The following is a 21,281-nucleotide window of genomic DNA, read 5'->3' as shown; positions in this document are numbered from 1 at the left end:
AAAAGATGCTATTAGCATGCTTAGGTGAACTCCAACATATACAGGAGAAAAAATACTTGGGGAAAAGCCAAAAGGAGATCCACATTAAAACCACTGTGATATCGTAGTGAAATGCTCTCCAGAATGTGGAGTATTGCCAGGAAGAAAAATAAAGAAACGAAAAAAGGTGGTAATAAATTAGCACTTCAGAATAGTTTCATTCCTGAAGACTTGCTGGTGGTTGGCACAAGGCACTGTGACATGATATACTGATACATCAGTGGTGAAATGTAAAATTTGTTGCTACAAGTTCTGTGGATGTCACTTGGTGGATGTGGCTTGCTGGGGGTGGTCATGTGACTGGGTAGGCGTGGCCAACTTTTAAAAGAACTTTTTTAAAGCATTTTTTTTTTACTACCGGTTTGAGCGAATAGGTAGTAAAAAAATGCTTTAAAAAAGTTTTTAAAAAAGGTTCCGGCGATAGCGCGGCACAGCTATGATTTTTGGAACCTTTTTTAAAGCATTTTTTTTACTACCTATTAGCCGGAACCGGTAGTAAAAAAATGCTTTAAAAAAGTAAAAAGAAAAGGTTCCAACGATCGCACAACACAGCTATGCGGCGTGATCATCGGAATCTTTTTTTTAACCTTTTTAAAGCAATTTTTTACTACCAGTTCGCCCAAAACCGGTAGTTTTTATCACTACCGGTTTGCCTGAACCGGAGTGAACCAGTAGCATTTCACCCCTGTGATACATCTCTCTTGTGCATGGATGATGGCAACTGGAATGCACACTCAATGACACTCAAAGTTGATTATCACATATAAAAATATTCATGGCAGCTTCCTAATTCAGCCAAGGCCCTCTATGCTAGAGACAAGTCTGTTGCTTACCCAAAGTACAGCAATCAAACTCATAACCAGATCCTGTTTTCATGGGGTGCACACTGATTTCAGTTAAAATCAAAATGGACAGGACTGGTCCTACCGTAAGACCGAAGGAGATGAACGTTTCACTTAGCAAAGCTATGAAAGCTTTTTCTGACCATTGCATTTTTTTTTTCTACCAGAGAAAGGGCATTTTCTGCCTTATATCCTAAAATAACTGGGACAGCTTTCTTGATTGGGAAAGGTGGATGCAGACCATTTGCTATCTGGCATTAGGTAGCATAATGTTTCTTTGTTTTGTTTTGTTTTAATTTGGCACTCCAAAAAGAGCCTTATTAAAAGAAAAATCAACTGTTCAGGACAAAATGCCTTCATTATTTGAGGCCTGAGTTTTTGAAGTATAGTATTAGGCTGATAGTGGAAAGATACTGTAGTTGGGTTTTACCTTGGAATTTTTATGGCAAATAATAAAATTCTGCATTTCATAGTCTCACCGGGAAGAAAAAAGGGTAATGTGTTCCAACTGGCTGGCACTGAGGAAAGAATAAAAACCATCTGGTAACTATCCTCCACCCAGACAGCAGCACCTGAACATGAATAAATAAAATAGCAAGAAAAGAAAACCTGAATAGAACTCAAAGTCCTTTGTGATCCATGATCGGGTTTTTTTTCCCTTCTTGATAAATCTTGCTAAAGCACAAGCGATGCTATTGATGTAAAGATCAGGGGACCATGTCTTTGACAGGAAGAAATTCCTGAATTGTGGAGGCTCACACACATGACAGAAAATTTAGCTGTATTTCTGAATTATGAGCCACTATATAATGTGAGCAAATGGTTCAAAAGAATTGATTCCTGTAAAGAAAAGCCATAAAACGAAGTCTACTTTAACAAACAAACATGGGATGAAAAGAGAGATAAGGCCAGAAGAACAGCATGGCTAATTCTTTTACATGTTGCATCAAATATGAATGATTTGCTTTGCAAAAAAAAATATTTGAGGGAGAATAGGACACAAATAAGAGGATGGAGCTACCAGAGATCTAATTTCTCCATTTTTGGTGATTTCCCTTATCTGCCAATTTTTATAGGTTATGGAAAATTAAACTGGTGGAATGTGGAGCTTCATTAGTTCCTTTAGTCCTTTTTCTCTATAATTTGAGAACTGGGAAGAAGTCAACAGAATGAAATTGCAGAGAAAACTGATCAACTGCACTTGAAAATGTCAAATGTGGCTCAGTCTCTCAAATTTAAAGCCCAGAGAGATTAGTATCCTCTTTATTTTATTTTAGAATATTCATCAAGTATGTTGCAGATCTATGTCAAAATAAAACATAACAAAAGAAACTATAAAACTGCTATTTAAGCCTGTCAAGCTATTGCCTGGTTTCTGCTAGCAACCAGAACTGGAAGTGGCTAATCCCAAGAACATGTTTTCCAAGTTCTGATTAGTAAGATTAATTAAGAAGTTTAAAGTAAGAATACAAGAATCCCGGTGTGTATTCTACTTTTGAATGAAAAATCTCTATATAAGCAATTCAAGGTGCTGGTTATCACCTTTAAAGCCCTTCATGGCTTGGGATGAGGTTATCTGAGGGACCGTCTCTTCCGGTCACATCTACCCGACCCACTAGAACAGGGAGGCAAGGAATGTTGCCGGTCCCATCCCCTAAGGAGATACATCTGACACAGAGGTGGGGTTCAGCAGGTTCTGACTAGTTCTGGAGAACTTGTAGCGGAAATTTTGAGTAGTTCGGAGAACCGGTAATAAAAATTCTGATCGGCCCCACCCTCATCTATTCTCTGCCTCCCAAATCCCAGCTGATCGGGAGGAAATGGGGATTTTGCAGTAACCTTCCCCTGGATTGGGGAGAGAATGGAGATTTTATAGTATCCCTCCCCTGGAGTGGGCTGGGAATGGAGATTTTACAGTATCCTTCCCCTTCCACACCCACCAAGCCATGTCCACCAAACCAAGCCATGCCCACCAAGCCACACCCACAGAACAGATAATAAAAATTTTTGAAACCCACCATTGATCTGGCGGGACCCAAAAGAAAGGCCTTCTCTGTACTGGCTCCCTCTCTCTGGAACATCATCCCCCCATAGATTAGACTGGCCCCCACTCTAACACTCTTTCAGAAGATGGGGTTCTATCAGCAGACCTGGGAACCCAGAGTAGGATGGAACCTATTAAATGGCTAGTATGATTGTGTGTTGTCACCGGGGTGGGGGTTATTATTTTATTATTTTCCTTTTTTATTATCTTTATTTCTTTTATATGCTGTTTTTATATCCTTGTAAGCCGCCTTGAGTTGCCATGTGCAAGTAGGCAGCGATATACATTTTCTAAATAAATAAAGGAAAGGATTTGAACTTCTAAGAATCAGGAGACTTCACTCAAAAGTAATATTCCCATTTTTTTCTTGCTTATCTAGATATTTGCCCAATTTCAAATACAGTGAAATCATCTTTATCCACATCATCCCAAATGTAGAAAATAAAAGGGACACATGTATGAGAAGTAGTAAATTCTTCCCTACATATCCAAATTCCTGAAATCTGTTCTCCCAGCTTTTCCCCCCCTCTCAGTACAATTGTAAGGGAAGAAAGAAATTAAGAACATGAGAATTATCTAGAAACTTGATTGTTTTTTTTTTTTTAAATGGTTGCCATTTGTAGCTTTCTAAGCAGGGTGTGTGGATATGATAGGCGTCTGTTACTTTATTCACTAAAAACTAGTATGCAAAGGCATGTTCTCTTTCATCCTGATATAGCATTTTTAAAAAATAAAAATAAAAGTAATATTTTTGGTGGGAAATAAAAATATTAGTTTCAATGAGTGACAGATATGTCTTGCCTAAATTAGAGCAATCCTTGAGATAGTGTAGGAAGTTAGCACCCAACCCCTCCTAGAAAAATGAAATATTTTAGGAAATATTAATAGGGCAGAATATTTCCCCAAAAACGGAGGCAGAAACTCAACCCCACCTCCCTTGTCAATGGGCCATTAAAGCCTGGGCCAGTCTATTCTACATAACAAAGATAGGATTAGCCCTCTTACCCATCTAGAAACAGATCTCACCACATGGCACCTGGGGAGATTACATCAGCTAGCAAGGCTCAACCAAGCCTGGGAGACATGTTAAAGGTGTTCAAGGATCGAGCCCAATAACTCCATTACACAGGTATTCATTTAATCAGCAATCTTTATTCATAACGTGTCTTTTCCTTGCAGGTGCTGTACTGGAACTGGCTCTGGACCACATGGTTGGACCTTAAGTACCACTGGGGCGGAGCTAAGGTAAGGAGGGGTCAATGGGTTAGGGTGGACCCTGGGAGTCGATCTTGCCAGCCCCCCTGCCTCCTGGCCTGGGCATGAGGTCAGGTATTTATACGTGACAAGACAGACAGCCTACAAAGTTAGCTAAGAACCCCACCCCCTGGGAGTCTGACCACCAATCAGAGTGCATTTCTTACACAGGAACATGAAGCTCTAGGGTGGGGTCCAGAGAGGGCATAAAACCAAAGCACTCTCAGCATCTCGGGCCTTTTTCTGCTCAGGAACTCAAGGCATGTGATCCTGTTCAGGAACTCAAGGCATGTGATCCTGTTCATCAATAAACCTTCTTTCCAAGCAATTTCCATTAATCCAGTGTCTTTTTCCTCCCTTGGAATTGAACCCAGAAGGATATTTCTTCCAACAATTGTCATTTGCAATCTTGTTCATAGACAATGAGAAGCAGAGGGTCAAACAATAGGATTATATATTCAGAGTCAAAGTCTTGACTGGTATGGGCAACCATAGAAATTGAATAAATAAATAAATATTAACTTTTGTTGCAAACATCCCAGTTGCCTAGTTTCTCCCTCCAATGTGTGGTTTCCAGGGCCGGATTTAGATGAAGAGGCCCTAGGCCAGTGGTTCTCAACCTTCCTAATGCTGCGACCCTTTAATACAGTTCCTCATGTTGTGGTGACCCCCAACCAGGGGTGGGTTCTAAATTTTTTTACTACCGGTTTTGTGGGCGTGGCTTATTTTGTGGGTGTGGCTTAGAGGTCATGTGACTGGGTGGGCGTGGCTAGCTGGTCATGTGACCGGGTGGCCATGGCTATATGTATAGGGACTACTCAGAGGGCTGAAAAAAGTCATTTCTGACAGGTCCTCGCACTTTTGACTGGTCCTCACACTTATGACCATCCTCACATTTATGCCTGTGCAGCATTCTTAACAACCATGTCACTCATTTCACAACTGCTTCTCTTCAACATGGTATAAGATAGGGCAAAAAACGTAAAATGTGAGGACAGTCGTAAATTCGAGGACTGGTCAAAAGTGCGAGGACCAGTCAAAAATAACTTTTTCAGCCCTTTGAGTAGTCCATATGCATAAAAGGATACAGCAATAGAGAGGGATGAAGGAAGGGAAGGGAAATTAGAGTAGGAGTGAGGGTAAGAGAGGGAGGAAGAGAGGAGGAGAAGGAGAAAGGAAGAGGAAGTAGGGAGGAGAAGAAGAAGGGGAGGAAGAGAAAGTAAGAAGAAAAGAAAAGAGAGAGGTGGTAGGTTTGAGGAGAAAGATTGCTGTACAATAAAAAAGATGAAAGGGAAGAAAGCCCAAACAAATATTAAGATATTAAGATAAAGAATGAATTGTTAAACTTTAAAGAATAAAAGAGAACAAATAGCAATAAATAGCAATAATTAGAAACACACATACAAACATACAACGTATTTTCTTTGAACAGAGTATTTGGCCGGTTCATAAATTTAAACAGTTGTAGGAGGTTAGCACCCACCCCTTTCCTAGAAGAATGAAATATTTTGGGAAATATTAAAAAGGCAGAATATTATATTTCCCTACCTGGATGAGAAATGGAGAAGCATATTTTACAGACAAAGCAACTCCCACCTTCCTGCCCCCCACCCTTTGTTAATGGGCCAGAGGCAGAAAGTCAATCCTTTGTCAAAGGACATTTGCAACACAATAGCAACAGAAACTAACACAATGGGCCCCATCAAGCCATGTGATCCTGTCCACCATTAAACCATCTTTCCAAGCAGTCTCCATGTTTCCAGTGTCTTTTTCCCCACTTGGAGCAGAACCCAGAAGGATATTTCTTCCAACACAGTATTTAGTCATTTCAATTAAATTTACAATTTTTATATTTCCTTTTTACCATATTTATTCCTCATCTATTTTTTAAAAAACCAATATTACCCTTCATCCTCATCTCTAATCTTAATCAAATTCAATTTTTCCCTTCTATTCTATATTATACCCCTTCCCATTGTCATCTATTTTTATATCCATCCTCACATTGGTTAATTATGTAATACAGTTGTTTAATACAAATTCAACATTTTAATATAAATCAAGTAGTTATATAGCTACCTTTTTTGTATATTAATCAATATGAACATGAATATTCCAATTATTTCCATGCAATCCAATTTCTTACAAATCAATTAATTATATTTACCAATAATAATAAACCAAATAATTTCCCCCATATATTCCTCCAAACCACAATTTAACCATTTCTGCTTTCAACACAATATACAATTAATAGTATCTCAATTATTACAATTCCCTAGTTAAATAGAGCTTTTTTTCTTTTGTGTTTTAAAATCTTGAACCTCCTCTTTTGCCCTAAATTTCCCATTGTTTGCAGTTTGCACCTACCTTTTTTGGTGAGGAAAAAGAAATCTCTCTGCCTCATTTTGTCGTTGCAGCCAAGATCCTGCTTACTTTCAATTTCCCTTTCTCAGCATAGCTAGGGGGGGGGGAAATCTGCTCCAGGAATTTACCTCTTTGCAGCTAGCTAGCAACAGAGCCCTCCGCAAAACAGCTGAGAGTAGGGTGGCTCTTTGAAGCCCCGCGGCAAGAATTTAAAGTTTTTTTCTCCTCTAGCCATCAGCGGGGACTCCGGAGGCAGCAATAGATTGGGAGTGGGCGGGGTAAGCGAACGGCGACCGGGCGATCCGGCAGAGGGTGAGGGTGAGTGAAGACGTGGGGGGGGGGCGAGAGAGGGCTTTGGCGACCCCTGGGAAATGGCCGTTCGACCCCCAAAGGGGTCGCGACCCCCAGGTTGAGAACCGCTGTCCTAGGCTATTCCACTTATGAGGTCCTTTCACCTATAGTGAAAGTGTAATTTTAATTTTGCTAATAATTTGAATGTAGGCCCCTCTTGATCTTGAGGCCCTAGGCTGAAGTCTAGTTAGCCTATAGGAAAATCCGGCCCTGGTGGTTTCTGTATGCAATGGTGCCTGAAATCTTGCTACTGTTTTTTTTTTTAAACTCCTTGAATTGGTTTATTTATCTAAACTTCCTTGTTGGCTTATTTTTCTCCCTTCCTGCGGTTTTTTCTTTTGTTTTAAATCAATAGACTTTCAGAAATACTAATTTATGTAGTGTTTTCCCATCTTAACAATCAGTCATCAAGTATCATATATTTTGATTTTACTGCATGAAAAATTAATAATTTAATTGTGTTCACCCTCTTCTGTCTTTTTGTCATGCTAGCAGCATTCCCACCTGCCTATCCATTTTAATCCTACCCTTCGATGTGTTTGTGTTGGTGTATTATGTAGTGTGATGAGAGCAGTTAAGGATGCTGAAGATCAGTCAGAGGAAACGGGTTTGCAGAACCTAGATGCCTAGGGGTCAGGGGTCTCCAACCAAGCCAGCTGAGGAATTCTGGGAGTTGAATTACACAAGTTTTAAAGTTGCCAAGGTTGGAGACCCCTGATCTAAATGACATGATTGCAAGGGATTAGCAGACTGTAAGTGAAACTGAAAAATCACAGCTCTTTTTATCTTGCTATTCTTTGTCATCCTTCATCGCTTTCACAAAATCATAGAACTTTAGTTATATGTAATGACTAGACTAGCATCATTTAGTCTAGTCTAATCAGCCAGTTTATCTAATCATCAAGAAGCTGCCCAGAGTCACTTTTTAAGAGTGAGATGGGCAGCATATAAATGTATCTGGTTTAAATTAGGAGAATTTTTATTTCTAGCATATATAAATCAATCCCTTCATCTTTACCTTGTTATAACAAGCTTATTTTGGATTCCTAAATTTGGACTCTGCAATGGTAGAAGTTAAGTAGCTGTGAAACAGGGTTCTGATAATATTTCTCCATGCGACAACTGATCAGTCCTCTTAAATGCTTCCCCTACTTCCATTGTTTTAATGTCTACAGATAGTACAATCTGCCAATTGTACCAAATATTTTTTTTCAGAACGGAAGCTCTAGCATAGAGCTTGTCCAACCCAGAACAAAACCAACTCTCTTATTTTAGATTGGAAGAAGCACTATTAGAGTGATTTAATCTTTTCACAGAAGGAGAGATTTTAGCAAGGTCACCCATCATTTATTAATTAACAAATTGGCTACATTATACAGTCAGTTTCCAAAGGTGTCTCTTCAAGTTTTGTTTCACCTATAGAACCTTCTCACACGTGCTAAAAATAACACCAGAGAACCTCTCGGGTATATTTGGTGATGAGGTTTGGAACCTTTTTTTTTTATTTTTTTTTATAGGAAACTGCCCATTGTAAACGGTGGATATGAATCTTCACTGACTCCTTTGCTGTAGACTTTTGTGTACTCGTGTGCAGTGGTGAAATCCAATTTTTTTTACTATCAGTTCTGTGGGCATGGCAGGGGAAGATATTGCAAAATCTCCATTCCCACCCCACTCTGGGGCCAGCTAGAGGTGGTATTTGCCGGTTCTCCGAACTACTCAAAATTTCTGCTATCTGTTAGAACCTGCTGGATTTCACTCCTGCTTGTGTGGCCTTTGGATTTGTTGCTGTTGTTCCCATTTAATCTGAACAGCAAAGGAGCTTTTGTTGCATAAACATTAACGGGTCAGATAGCCTCTTGCTGATCAATCTCCCCTTCCCCCCTGTAATTTCAGTTTCTTTCCCTTTTTACTGCTGCATGAAAACAATCCCATATTTTCTTCTGATTCTTTTTTTTCAAATAGAGGTGACTGCCTTTGGCTTTTAACCTTGTAATTGGTTGTAAGGAAGTCTTAGCCTAAGTGCCCCCTCACCAAGTTTCACTTTTAACCTTTAGGGCAGTGTTTCTAAACCTTGGCAGCCAGAAGCTGTGGGGATTTCAGCCTTCAGAATTCCCAAGTCAGCAATGCTGGCTGCAGAATTCTGAGAGGTGAGAATTGAATCCCACCCAGATTTTAGTTACCCAGGTTGACAAACACTGCTCTAGATTCCTCTAAAGAATCACTAACTACAAGAATGAGTCAGCAAGCCTTGCAGTTTCCAGAGGAATAGGTAAGTATCCAGACCATTTGCACAGTTTTTTTTTTTTTGCCTAAAGATCCCGACACTGTAGGGGAAGGAATAAGGACCACAGTGCTTTACCATTTCTGTAACAAGGCTCTTTTCTGAGCAAAATAATCAGTGCAATGAGTGCCATATATTGAACATCTCATTTTTGCCTCCGTTTTATGGCGTCCAGGGATTTGGCTCTTCTAAATATTCCAAACTCATATGCAGAGCCTAAACTGGTATCCTCCATTTGAGGAAAAAGCTGCCAAAATGATGAACTGCCTTTGGGTTAAACAGATTCAGTACATTGATTTTTCATAAAGGGGCCCCCAAGTACAAATAGTTCAGTTTAATAGAACTGCATACAGAGTTTAAAACAACTTGTAGCTGTGCAATCCATTGGGTTAATAGTGGGTCAGGCAGTGAAGTGTGCAAGAGCATGCAGTATAGAATTTTTGCATGGGAAAATCCCAAATTCTCAAAATAATTAGTGAATTCCATAATTAGAAGAATATGTTATACAAATATGGAAATATGAGTTTAATTCACATGCAGCATTGCCTGTGTTAATCAGTGCTTGCCTTTCAATTAAAATGCACATTTATAAAAGAATTATCTTGGAAAGGTGAGTGACTACAGCCACAGGTGAATTTGCCCCATGATCTTTCCAGTTGATAAAAAGTGCCAGAAATTATCTGAGAAGTCAAGAATAGGGGCAAATGCCTTCTTTGGAGCAATAGCAATAGCACTTAGACTTATATACTGCTTCATAGTGCTTTACAGCCCTCTCTAAGCAGTATACAGAATCAGCATATTGCCCACAACAATTTGGGTCCTTATTTTACCCACCTCAGAAGGATGGAAGGCTGAGTCAACCTTGAGCCTGGTGAGATTTGAACTGCCAAATTGCAGGCAGCCAGCAGCCAGCAGAAGTAGCCTACAGTATTGCATTCTAACCACTGTGCCACCACAGCTCACTATACCATACAAAGTTTAATATTTTGACTCTTGGGGGCATTTTGCCTCCAAATAGTATATGAATTATCTAGATTAGCAAGCTGAGGCCACAACTCAACAAATTTTGCCCTCTGAGCAAGTCTTCAGTATCATCCTCAAAGTTTCTACAAAAGCTGCTCTTAAACTGTAATTTTAAAACTACTAAATCCATGTGAGGATTTTCATACTATTTATTTCATTTTCATTAATATTTATCCTGACCATTCTCACTTTAGGAAATTTGGTAGTCTCTACAAATTGCTAAAAAAACAAGTATAATACTCACAGTGAAATAAATTGTGTGTTCCTAAACTAGATTAATTTCAGTCTGGGTTTGATTTAAATTATATTCTCAGATGGTTCTGCTAGTGTTAGGCAACTCTCAATGCTACCAACTTTGGCATCTTGCTGGTCTCCTTTAGTTGAAATGGGAATTCCAATCCATCCTAGTAGGAAGGAGCAATTCAGTAGTAGAACTACTCAAAAATTGAGAGAGTGAACTTATTTTCATTGATATGTACAAGCAGAAGCTGGACCTCCATCTACAATGGGATGGACAATCCCATTCAAGACAATCCTTCACTGATGAGACCCAGGAGCCTAAATGGCAGGTCTCTGTGAATCAGGCAAAATCAGATTAAAATTGTTTCATTTCGAAACAGCAATTTTATTACATGATTTAATAGTATAGCCTTTATTGTCATTGTATATCATGTACACAACGAAATTGGTTTTAGCTTCACTGGTGCAATCCATGACAAAAAAATAATAATTTCACTTGGGAAAGTGATTTGATTTGATTTAATTAAAATTTAATTTAAAACATTAATTTCTACATGTGTGCAGAATTAATTCAGACAAATCTGATTCAACTTGACAATTCAAATCAACTTTCTAACAAACTGGTCAGGTAACATTCAAAACTGCAACAAATATGTAGCTTGGTTCTTTCAAACTTACTGATTCAATGTTTGTATGACCATAATCAAAATCAGAAAAGAAAATGGAGGGAGATTTCTATTCCTTCTCTTAAATGTTGGCTACAACAGGGGTGGAGGAGATATTTTGATCCAGAGACAAGAAACAACTCTGGACAAGCAATGTCAAGGGTACATATGTATACATGATGGTTTTATTTGCTATATATCTATTTTAACTTATTTTTATTTGCTTTTTGGTTTTAATTGCTATGAGCCACCCAGAGTCGTTTAGATGAGATGTGTGGCCATTCAAATTGAATACAGACAGACAGACAAACAGACAGACATGGGTGCTGTTGTTTTTAAGAGCACACCCGTTTGCTAAATTGTCATGATCTGGTCAACACAATCATGTTTCTAAATTGACCATCCCTCTACAAAATGTGTTCCAAATAATTCCAGATTCTGGAGGACGACATAAGACCATTCCCCGACCTTGCATCTTGTTCTCATCCAGATTGTCACCATGGTAGCTGCATAATTGAGTGATATCATCTACTCAGTACTGCCACTATGGAACCACTATTCCCACATGCAAGAACCTTGTCATGTCCTCTTAGCCTGTACATGTGACAAAGAATGTGGGTAAAGCCCTTAGGGTGAGAAAGAAGGAAACAGATAGTATAGTTATAGGTCTGTGTAGGATATTTATAGATATTTATAGTTTATGGAAATAGTAGTTTGGGATTTATAGTTTGTAGTAGAAGTAGTAGTTAGGGATTTGGCTGGTGGGTTGTAGAGGATTGAAGTCAAGAGTTATTACCTATAACATATCATTTCCATTGTCAAATTCTCATTTAAGTATCCTTGTGAATGGCCTTTCTTATCTTGGAAGTATTTTATTTTCCAAAAAAGTATTTAAATAGTTTATGCCTGAATCTTGCTAATTTTACACAATATTTTAATTCTCAGACTCCTGTACAGATCAAATTAAGCTCTTTACTTTTCCAAAACAGCATTTTAATTCAAAAAGCATATAAGTGCTGCAGGCAAGAGCCTTGATCATCCAAACTATTATTTAGTTGAAAGGGCTTGTTTCAGAACTGAAATCTCTCTCTTTTGCATTTGAAACATTATTTTATTTTTATATTTTTATTGTTCCATTAAGTCCAAGCAGAAATCCAACTCAAAAACAAATCACAAAACAATATTTACTTTCTTACATTCTGAAGAGGGAAGGTCAGACTTTATAAAACCATCAGGGAAAAAAGAATCACATGTATGCCTTTCATGAAACATGGACCTTTAATTTCTCAATACCTGTGAAAGATTGCATGAACTGAAGGGTCTAAGTAAGGTGAGGCATAGGGCAAATGCAGAAAAGCAAAACAATGTAAAATGCTCTGGGATGCTGGTAAGCATGTGGACCAAGCCACAAAACTCATTTTGGATTCTTTTTTCACTGAAGCACAATTGGCTATTTTCTACAAATGGCAAGTTCAATAAACTGGTAGGCAGAATGTTTCCAGATATGAAACAATTAAGACAAATGCATGCAGATGCACAAAAGCCAATCATTCCATTCATTCCAATGGAAAGGAACACATATGCAATCCCAAATTTAACATTACTGAGTTTGGGTGATCTAAGTTTCTGACAAGAATTTCTTAGCTGTAGCATAAGAAAAAATAAGCCCCATATAACAATAACAGAATAGCAAAATAACAGAGTTGGAAGGGACCTTGGAGGTCTTCTAGTCCAACCCCCTGCTCAAGCAGAAAACCCTATACCATTTCAGACAAATGGTTCTCCAATCTTTGGTTAAAAATCTCCAGTGTTGGAGCACCCACAACTTCTGAGGAAAGTCATTCCACTACTTAATTGTTCTGTCAGAAAATTTCTCCTTAGTTATAGATTAGTTCTCTCCTTGATTAGTTTCCATCCATTGCTTCTTATCCTGCCTTCAGATGCTTTGGAGAATTTCCAAACACAATTTCAGCCATAGCCAAAACTTGAGCAAAAGCTAAAAAGTTGCTTGCAACTGTTTCGTTAGAACCTGAAAAACAAAATATGTTCTGGGGGAAAGAATGAATAAATTAATTGTTGCATTACATACAGCAAGATTTGCCCCTACTTCTGCCCCTTCTGATCCTGATATATTGCAGAGCTGAGAGTCACTTTGACAGAGAAAGGATGTTTTGCCTTTCCCTTCGGAGCAGTTTAAAAAAAAAAAAGAAAGAAAGAAACCTCTCAAAAATTGCTCCCTGTGCAGCAATGAAGCATTCAAATAGCCTCTTTTGACAACAACTGAGACTATTTTAAAGACTTGCAGGTCAGAGGAAAATTCTACTTTAATATCAGATGCTGAATGGAAATAAAAATGTCCCTTCCTCTTTTGGGGGGGGCCAGCAAGTTTGGCTAAGAAGTAGAGTTTCAGGGAAAAGGACAGACCTGACTTTGGGGTGTTCTCTTCTGGAGAACCGGTAGCGGAAATTTTGAGCAGTTCGGAGAACTGGTAGTGGAAATTTTAAGTAGTTCAGAGAACCGGCAAATACCACCTCTGGCTGGCCCCAGAGTGAGGTGGGAATGGAGATTTTGCAATATCCTTTCCCCAGGAGTGGGGAGGGAATGGAGATTTTGCAGTATCCTTCCCCTGCCATGCCCACCAAGCCATGTCCACAGAACTGGTAGTAAAAAAAATTGGATTTCACCACTGGTTCTCTTGGCTTTATAGGCCTGTGGGCTGCAGGCTGAGGTGAGGATGTCCCAGAGAATTCTACCCTTGTCCTACATGCTATTTAATGATTGTGTGAACTATTTCGGCATTGGAGTGGAAGATTGCCAAAAGGTTTAGAGTACTGTATCACTTCCCTTTCTGGCCTGTTTCAAGGAGACCATTTGGAAGCTGAGGTGGTACTTGAGAGGTGTAGTGGAGAAACTGAAAACTGAGATTGAGAATCTGAAGTTGAATGCAGAATTTTGGATGGAGAAGTGCACTACATTGGAGAAAAATATAATCGGGGGCTCCTTCTGGATCTTTGTATCTGGAACTGATAACAATGAAATGTTCTTCTAAGGCCATGATGGTGAACCTATGGCACATGTGCCAGTGGTGGCATCCAGAGCCCTCTTTGCTGGCATGCATGCCATCGCCCCAGGTCAAATCTCTGTGGTGTTTGTTTCGTGAGCTTCTCTTTCCCTGCAAACAACGAAACAGAATCTCACAAAAGAAAAAGATCTTACCTCTTGCCATGCTGCTGTTGTTGGGATGCCCCGCCTCCCACTGGCCAGCTGGTCTTCAGGTCTCTGCTGTCCATACATGCACACGTTCATGCATGTCCGTGTTGTGGCTCCGTTACCTGAGCCTGTGTCATCGGCAGGAGACGACTCCGAGAGTGAAGGAGAGGAGTTGGCAAGGCCTCCCTCTCCAGGACCCTCCTCTCTGGCAATGCCTTCGGTGTCCGCCGAAGGTCAAGAGATAGGCCCGGGGCCAAGCACATCCATGCAGCCACAGGTGGACAGTAATGAGGGAGATGAGTCTTGGCTGGATCCTCAGCAGTGTCGCAGAGATAAGCGCGCGCAACAGAAGAAGAGGCGTGCCAGAGATTAAGCTGAGTCACTGGACCACACCCCACAGGGTATAAAAGGGGGTGAGGTGGCCATTCAGAGTCTGTGACGGACAAAACTAACTACCATCGAGTCACATTGCATCTTTGGAAACAACATCTGCCTTGGATTTAATTACAGACTGGACTTGACAATTCTTGAACTGTGTGTATTTTGTTTATGAGTAAAGTCTTGGCAAGCAGCTACTGGGTTGCTGCCAATCCTCTTATCGAAAGAATTGGTTGTTTGCCAGTTTATTTAACCCCCAGCTGTCTCTTTGTGTGCGTGTGTGAGACGGGGACAGAACAGTCCGTGCATGTCTGCATGTCCATGCATGTGTGCATTTGCACATGCATGCACCTTTCAGTTTGGGCATGCACGTGCGCAGTTTGGGCACTCGATGTCTAAAAGGTTCGCTGTCACTGTTGTAAGGAGATAGATCTCTACAATCTTGACTATAGGCCAGTGGTGGAATTCAAATTACTACCAGTTCTGTGGGCGTGGCTTGGTGGGCATGGCATGGCTTGGTGAGCGTGGCTTGGTGGGTGTGGCAGAGGAAGGATACTGTAAAATCGCCATTCCCACCCCACTCCAGGGGAAGGTTACTGTAAAGTTCCCATTTCCTCCCAATCAGCTGGAACTCGAGAGGCAGAGAATAGAGGGGGGTGGCGCCAGTCAGAGGTGGAATTTACCGGTTCTCCGAACTACTCAAAATTTCCGCTACCGGTTCTACAGAACTGGTCAGAACTTGCTGAATACCACCTCTGCTATAGGCACATGCTTAAGTCTCCCACTAACATCTGCTGGACTTTGACAGGGCCTCTTTTGGACTTGTTTAATAAAGGAGTAGAAGGTATGTCATCCTTTGATATTTTTTAAGGTGATAAAAAGCCTGCTAAATTTAAATTGTAAGTTAAGCCTGAGAGAATCTGAGTAAAAATTTTCATAAACATAATTTGTCTAATATTCCAGAAATTATTAGAACCATTTCAAGTGACCTTCTTGTTGGCTTTGGTACACTTAATATCAGTCTGAATCTAAAATGCAGTTAAATGTAATAGATCATTCAGTCTCCAAGATGAATAGTGGAAAAATAAGAAACATCTAAAGACTGAGTGTATGAGCGTGCCTGTCTAGGAACTGCCTCATAAGTGCAATGATTTGTCTGTATTTTTACACGTTTTTATAAATATAATCCTATAATTTCTTGGGATCCAACCAATTTATGCAAAAGATTGTTGGAGAAAAGATTAAGAAAATGGTGTCAGCTCTAATAAATGCTACTCTGTTGCAGAGATTAAGAATGAAATCCTGGTATGTGCAGGGAATCAACAATGAACTGCTTTGTGAAAATATATCTATCTCTATCTCTCTATCTCTCTATCTCTCTATCTCTCTACTATCTGTCTGTCTATCTATCTGTCTGTCTGTCTGTCTATCTATCTATCTATCTATCTATCTATCTATCTATCTATCTATCTATCTATCTATCTATCATCTACCTATCTGAATATATGACTGAGAGAACCTTACATTGTAAAACACTCCAGAAGTGGAAACAAAATGTAAATCTATGGATATGTATAGATTCACTTAAGGGTTTTTAACCACAACAAAATGATTCTACTACCTTTTACTTATGAAATTTTATTTTCAGCTTGAAGAACAACATTGCTTTGGAGGAAAATGTGTGAGATGTTTTTTTGTCACTGTTTACACAAGCATCTGCTTCCATCTGCAGTGCAAACTGTGTTGAAGTGCCCGTTGCTATTTTGTCTTTCTGGCTGGGCTGTTCTATGATAGGCCTTTAGCCAAGATGCAAAAAGCTTTCCCTGTTGACTTACCAGCATCTGGTACCACACAAAATGTTAAAAGAGACAGACAGGACTCCTGCCTCGAAGTATAATCCTAACCTGGAAAAACATTTTTAAAAAAAGAAAAAAAAAAGATTCATTCTAGAGATTGTGGGCAAGGCTTTGATTCTAAATATTTGTGGTTACTTTGCTGTGGAACTAGGATGTACACTTCGTTTAAATATTCCTGTTGGCTGTGTTCATTTCTCACTGGTTTTATTTTTCTTCATTTCAAGGCAGTAGACTTTAATTTCTCTTGACTATCGGTATGTCCCCACAAGTGGCCAACATTAAAGGAGGACCTTTATTAGATGTGTGTGGATCAGGGTAATTTTAACAAGATTGCATTCCTGTCTGGCAAGCTGGGGAGCGAAGAATTCTCATCTCAGCAACCACCAGAAGTAAAAACTCTTTTCTCATCGCTGCATTTAGTCAACCTCAAAGAGGGTTCCACGCACACGAGTCTATTAGGCAGCTCCCCCCACCCAGAGGCTTTGCTTCCCCTCCACCTTCTCTAAACAGTTTGAGCATCAGACTCCGAGCCAGCTTTATCCCAAGCCGTCACCCACACCCCCTTCCCATCTCTGGGAAGAGAGTGTGTGTGTGTGTGTGTGTGTGTGTGTGTGTGTGTGTGTGTGTGTGAGAGAGAGAGAGAGAGAGAGAGAGAGAGAGAGAGAGAGAGAGAGAGAGAGAGAGAGAGAGAGAGAGACACTGCACAAGAAGATCCAGAGATCTCCACAGAAGCGACATTCAACCGTAACGAAACCTCCCTTCGTTCTGAACCGCAAAAGGAGAAACTCCGGAACCTGACGAAGGGGCGTGTCCTTATTAGTTCTGTCCCCGCCTCCATTCCGAATCCCCTCAGAAAGGCAGATCCGCCCTTCTCGCTTTTTCTCAAGCTTTCATTGGTTTCTGGGCACGTCGCTAAACAGCCCGGCGGGGTTCGGAGATTGGCGGGGGGGGGAGTGTTTGCCATTCGGAGAAGTTTGAGCTACAATCGAGAGCTCCACGTGTGGCAGCCGCCAGAGCAGCCGGGAAGAGAGAGAGAGAGAGAGAGAGAGAGAGAGACTCCCACCGGGAAGGTGACAGACGAACGCTTGCGAAGGACTTTCCGCCAGTCTGTCCAGCCGTTCGCGGCCAGGTGAGGACCTCTTTCCACCGTACTCCTCTCTGGAACAGCAGGGCAGCTTCTGCTGGCTTCCTGGAACCGACCTCTTGTTGAGTCTTTCCATCCTTCCACCGAAATCCAGAAAGCTCCGCCTGAAGCTGGTCCTGGAGACAAGAGTACCAAACCTGTGCTCAGTCCCATCCCCAACCCTGGACTGGCCTTCAAAGAATTGCGGAGGTCATCCCGGCTGCTCAGATCTCCGCCTAGCAGCTAGTCCGGAGAAAGGAGGAGAGATGTATCCGCTGAAGATCCTCGGCCAGGTAGCGAAGTGCGTGCCGCCGGCTTCTCCGGACCCAGCAGCTGCTTAACTTCCCGGGATCTTCTCCTCCTCCGCCTTGGCTGCGATTTCAGCACGGCAGAAGAGCCGTTGGCAAGGCGGCTGCCAATGTTACCACCGCTTTAGATGCGTTGCTTCTTGGCTAGCTTGGTTTAGTTTCCAGGCGGCCAACTCGACCCTGCCGAGACCCTCCCACGGTCCCCGGGAGCTGGGGCGCGATGCTCCCGTCGCTGCCGGGCCCTTGCTTTAACCCCCGAAAGGCAGCAGCCTTCTCCTGCCCTTCCCTTCCCTTCGGCCCTTTACGCCGTTGGAGCAGGAGCCCCCGGCTTCCCGCTAGCGCGCGGGAATGAGGCGCCTGTGAACCCCACTCCCCGTTGGAGGTGGGGAGGGGAGAGACCACAGCTCTCCTTCGCCATCCTTATCCAGATCGGCCGTCCATGGGGCTGTCCGCTCCCCGCCGAGTGCAAAGCGGCTGAGAGGAGGGGGCGATGGCCCCTGCGCGGGGGGCCGCCTAGCATGGCCCGGGGAGGGACGCCCCCCGCCTCCTCGTCTGGCCCCGAGCCCCTGCCCCGCCGCGCCTTGCGGAAGCTGCTGCTGGTTCTGGGCTCCGTGCTCATGTCTCTCTACGCCAGCTATTGCTTAGCGGGGGCAGCGCGCGTCCTCACCCGGGATCCGGCCCCGATTCCCGTGGCTCAGGGCGAAGAGACGGCCGGCACGCCCCGGGATCCCTTACTGCAAACCCAGCCGGGGGGAGAAGGCAACAAGCGGCTGCCGCAAGCGGTGATCATCGGCGTGAAGAAGGGCGGCACCCGAGCGCTGCTCGAGTTTCTGCGGGTGCATCCGGACGTGAGGGCGGCGGGCGCCGAGCCGCACTTCTTCGATCGCAACTACGGCCGGGGACTCGCCTGGTACCGGTACGTATGTATGTATGTATGTGGCTCTTGAATGGCGCCAGCAGGGCAACGCTCCAGCCTCTTTGGGTGTGTCAGGCGCGGCACGACGAGAGGGCGGCCGGGCGGCCCTTCTTCTCCCTTCCCGGGTGGGTTGGAAAACTCGCTGGGAAAGCAGTGGGCTCCCTTTTTCCTTGCCTGAGTTTCCCAGATCTAAATTTAGAGCTTCGTGGACAGCCTGCCTGCCTGCCTGCCTCACGCATCCAGTAGAGAGAAGAAGAAGCCAGCATAAACATCTGGGAGGAATTCTCCACAACTGTCTCAAATTAATACCCGGACTAAACTTGTACACCCTGGTATCGTCGGCTTCTTGGTATGCGAAACCAAGCATGGGGAGGGAGCCAAGGGTGAAGTGTTGGAAGTGCGGTTGTTTCTGAGCATGTGCAAAGTATCTTTGGTCTCACTCAGAAATGTAGGTACCCTATGTGTTCCTGGTTTGAAATAAGCTTGGTATTCAGGGAGAGAGGGGCATCTGGATCTCTAAATATCTTAGGTTTATGTATGTGTCTTTGGGACTCTTACAGGGTGTATTCTGAAGTAATCCAATAGAAAACTGCCTCTTACAACTCCTAGTTATAATATGCAAAAGAGGCTCCCTCCTCTTTTGCATATTCACTATCCCCTTTTCCTTGTAAGGTTATTAAGTCTGTAATCCTTCTTTCCTATAGTTCCAGGGTAGCCTGTGCATTGGGATGATCTCTTATCCACTTGGATATGAAGTGGATATCCCAATGATCAAGGTCTAGTTGAGGACTTTGATTTCTAATTACACCCCTCCCCCCCAAACCCCCATCACCTATAACTTCATTAATTCTTACCTTAAGTTCAACTCCCTCCAGTTCTCTTTGTCCTCTTGTCTTCTGGCCCCCTAAGCGATAACCCTCTCCTACCATTATAATGTCCAGGCACCCGTTCTTAAACTCACCTTTGTCTTCCTATCTAAGCCAGCTCCTTTATAAAATATTAGAAGAGGAAATTCTTTGCAACATTTACCCCAAACCTCTCATTTCAAGCCTCCTATTTCAAGTCCCATGATATTCTACAGGAAGAGAAAGAAGCTGTAGGCAGTATTTATTTTACTCTATTGAATGAATTAGGTAAGAGTATATTTAGAACTTTCTTTTTCCAACCCCGAATACCACCCTCATACTTGTCTCTGAACTCTTCAACCCATGGCTCTTAGTTCATTGTTGTGCCCAGTATGGCATTCCCTACACACACACACACACACACACACACACACACACACACACACAGAGAGAGAGAGAGAGAGAGAGAGAGAGAGAGAGAGAGAGAGAGAGAGAGAGAGAGAGACACAAACACACACACTACACACAGAGGGAGGGAGGGAGGGATGGGAGAGAGAGAGGGAGGGAGGGAGGGAGGGAGGGAGGGAGGGAGGGAGGGAGAGACTCCATATATTTTCCAAAACGATTGCTTGAAATTAGGGTTACCAAACCTGGGTTGTAAAAATCTGACCTTGAGATGATATTAAAGAGGGATGGGGCCTTCTATATCTATATCTATATCTATATCTATATCTATATCTCTATATCTATATCTCTTTATTGCTCTTTACTGGAGATTTGGGTTTTTGGGCCCCAGAGCTAATTTAAAAAAAAGCCCATGAGCTAATAAAAAAGCCCATGGCTCTGCAAATTCCTGGAGTAAAGTCATTGATTTGCTCTAAGTCCTGTTCTAGCACTTTTTCATTTTATTGTAGAGGCTGCTGCTTTTACACACAGTTTTACACCTTTTGCATGTATTTGGAAATGAAACAAACTGTATAGATTCCAATATAACTTTTACCACCTGAAGTGGTCCAACTGGTTTCAGATTGCCAGCTTGGCTCTTTTACCTACTCTGATCCTCTTATATAAATATTGCAGACAAATTAAATTGACCTGCAGACTTGTCCATTTCAGTAAATAAATCCTTAAGTAAACTACATTCCTTCCATGAATCTACTTTCCCCGCCCTGACCAGCCATCAACCCTGTTCATATCTGACCTTTTTCAGGCTCAGCATTGGAAGTAACCTTGCATGGCATCTGTCCTAAAGTGCCTTCATTCTTATCTTCAGAAGTAAAGAAAGAGGTATATGAGCATGAACAACAAAAAGAATCAATCAAAGTCTCCATTGGGATGAGGAGGGAACAGACAAAAAAAGAGATACATACTAAACAAGATTTTGGTGCAGGAAGTTTTCACCAACAATACAATGAGTGCCTGTATGAAATGGCTTAGCACTCTGGGAGGAGATAGAAGAGAGATGCTTTAAATCTGCATGTGTATTCTAAATCAACCAATGTTTGTCCATATATGTTTACTTTGTGAGAAGCAGGC

General features: G+C 41.9%; 1 protein-coding gene and 1 long non-coding RNA gene across 2 annotated transcripts in view; one reads left to right on the top strand and one right to left on the bottom strand.

The window, feature by feature from the left end:
• Nucleotides 1-10,962: 10,962 nt before the first annotated feature.
• Nucleotides 10,963-16,932, bottom strand: LOC148115416 (uncharacterized). The gene is made up of 2 exons (XR_015732503.1): nucleotides 14,326-16,932; nucleotides 10,963-13,157 (listed from the first exon to the last, which is right to left on the bottom strand). It is a non-coding gene; the product is annotated as an uncharacterized LOC148115416 (long non-coding RNA).
• A 1,570-nt stretch (nucleotides 16,933-18,502) lies between these two features.
• LOC117660302 (heparan sulfate glucosamine 3-O-sulfotransferase 3A1-like) overlaps nucleotides 18,503-21,281 on the top strand; it is a 91,004-nt gene continuing 88,225 nt past the window's right edge. Inside the window, exon 1 of the mRNA XM_034408361.2 lies at nucleotides 18,503-18,900. Coding sequence (XP_034264252.1) covers nucleotides 18,503-18,900 — 398 coding nt within the window. The remainder of the gene's footprint in view (nucleotides 18,901-21,281) is intronic.

Source organism: Pantherophis guttatus, chromosome 2 (assembly GCF_059756535.1).
Source record: "Pantherophis guttatus breed Tessera chromosome 2, ASM5975653v1, whole genome shotgun sequence".
NCBI lineage: Eukaryota > Metazoa > Chordata > Lepidosauria > Squamata > Colubridae > Pantherophis > Pantherophis guttatus.
This window is presented reverse-complemented; position numbering and strand designations above follow the sequence as displayed.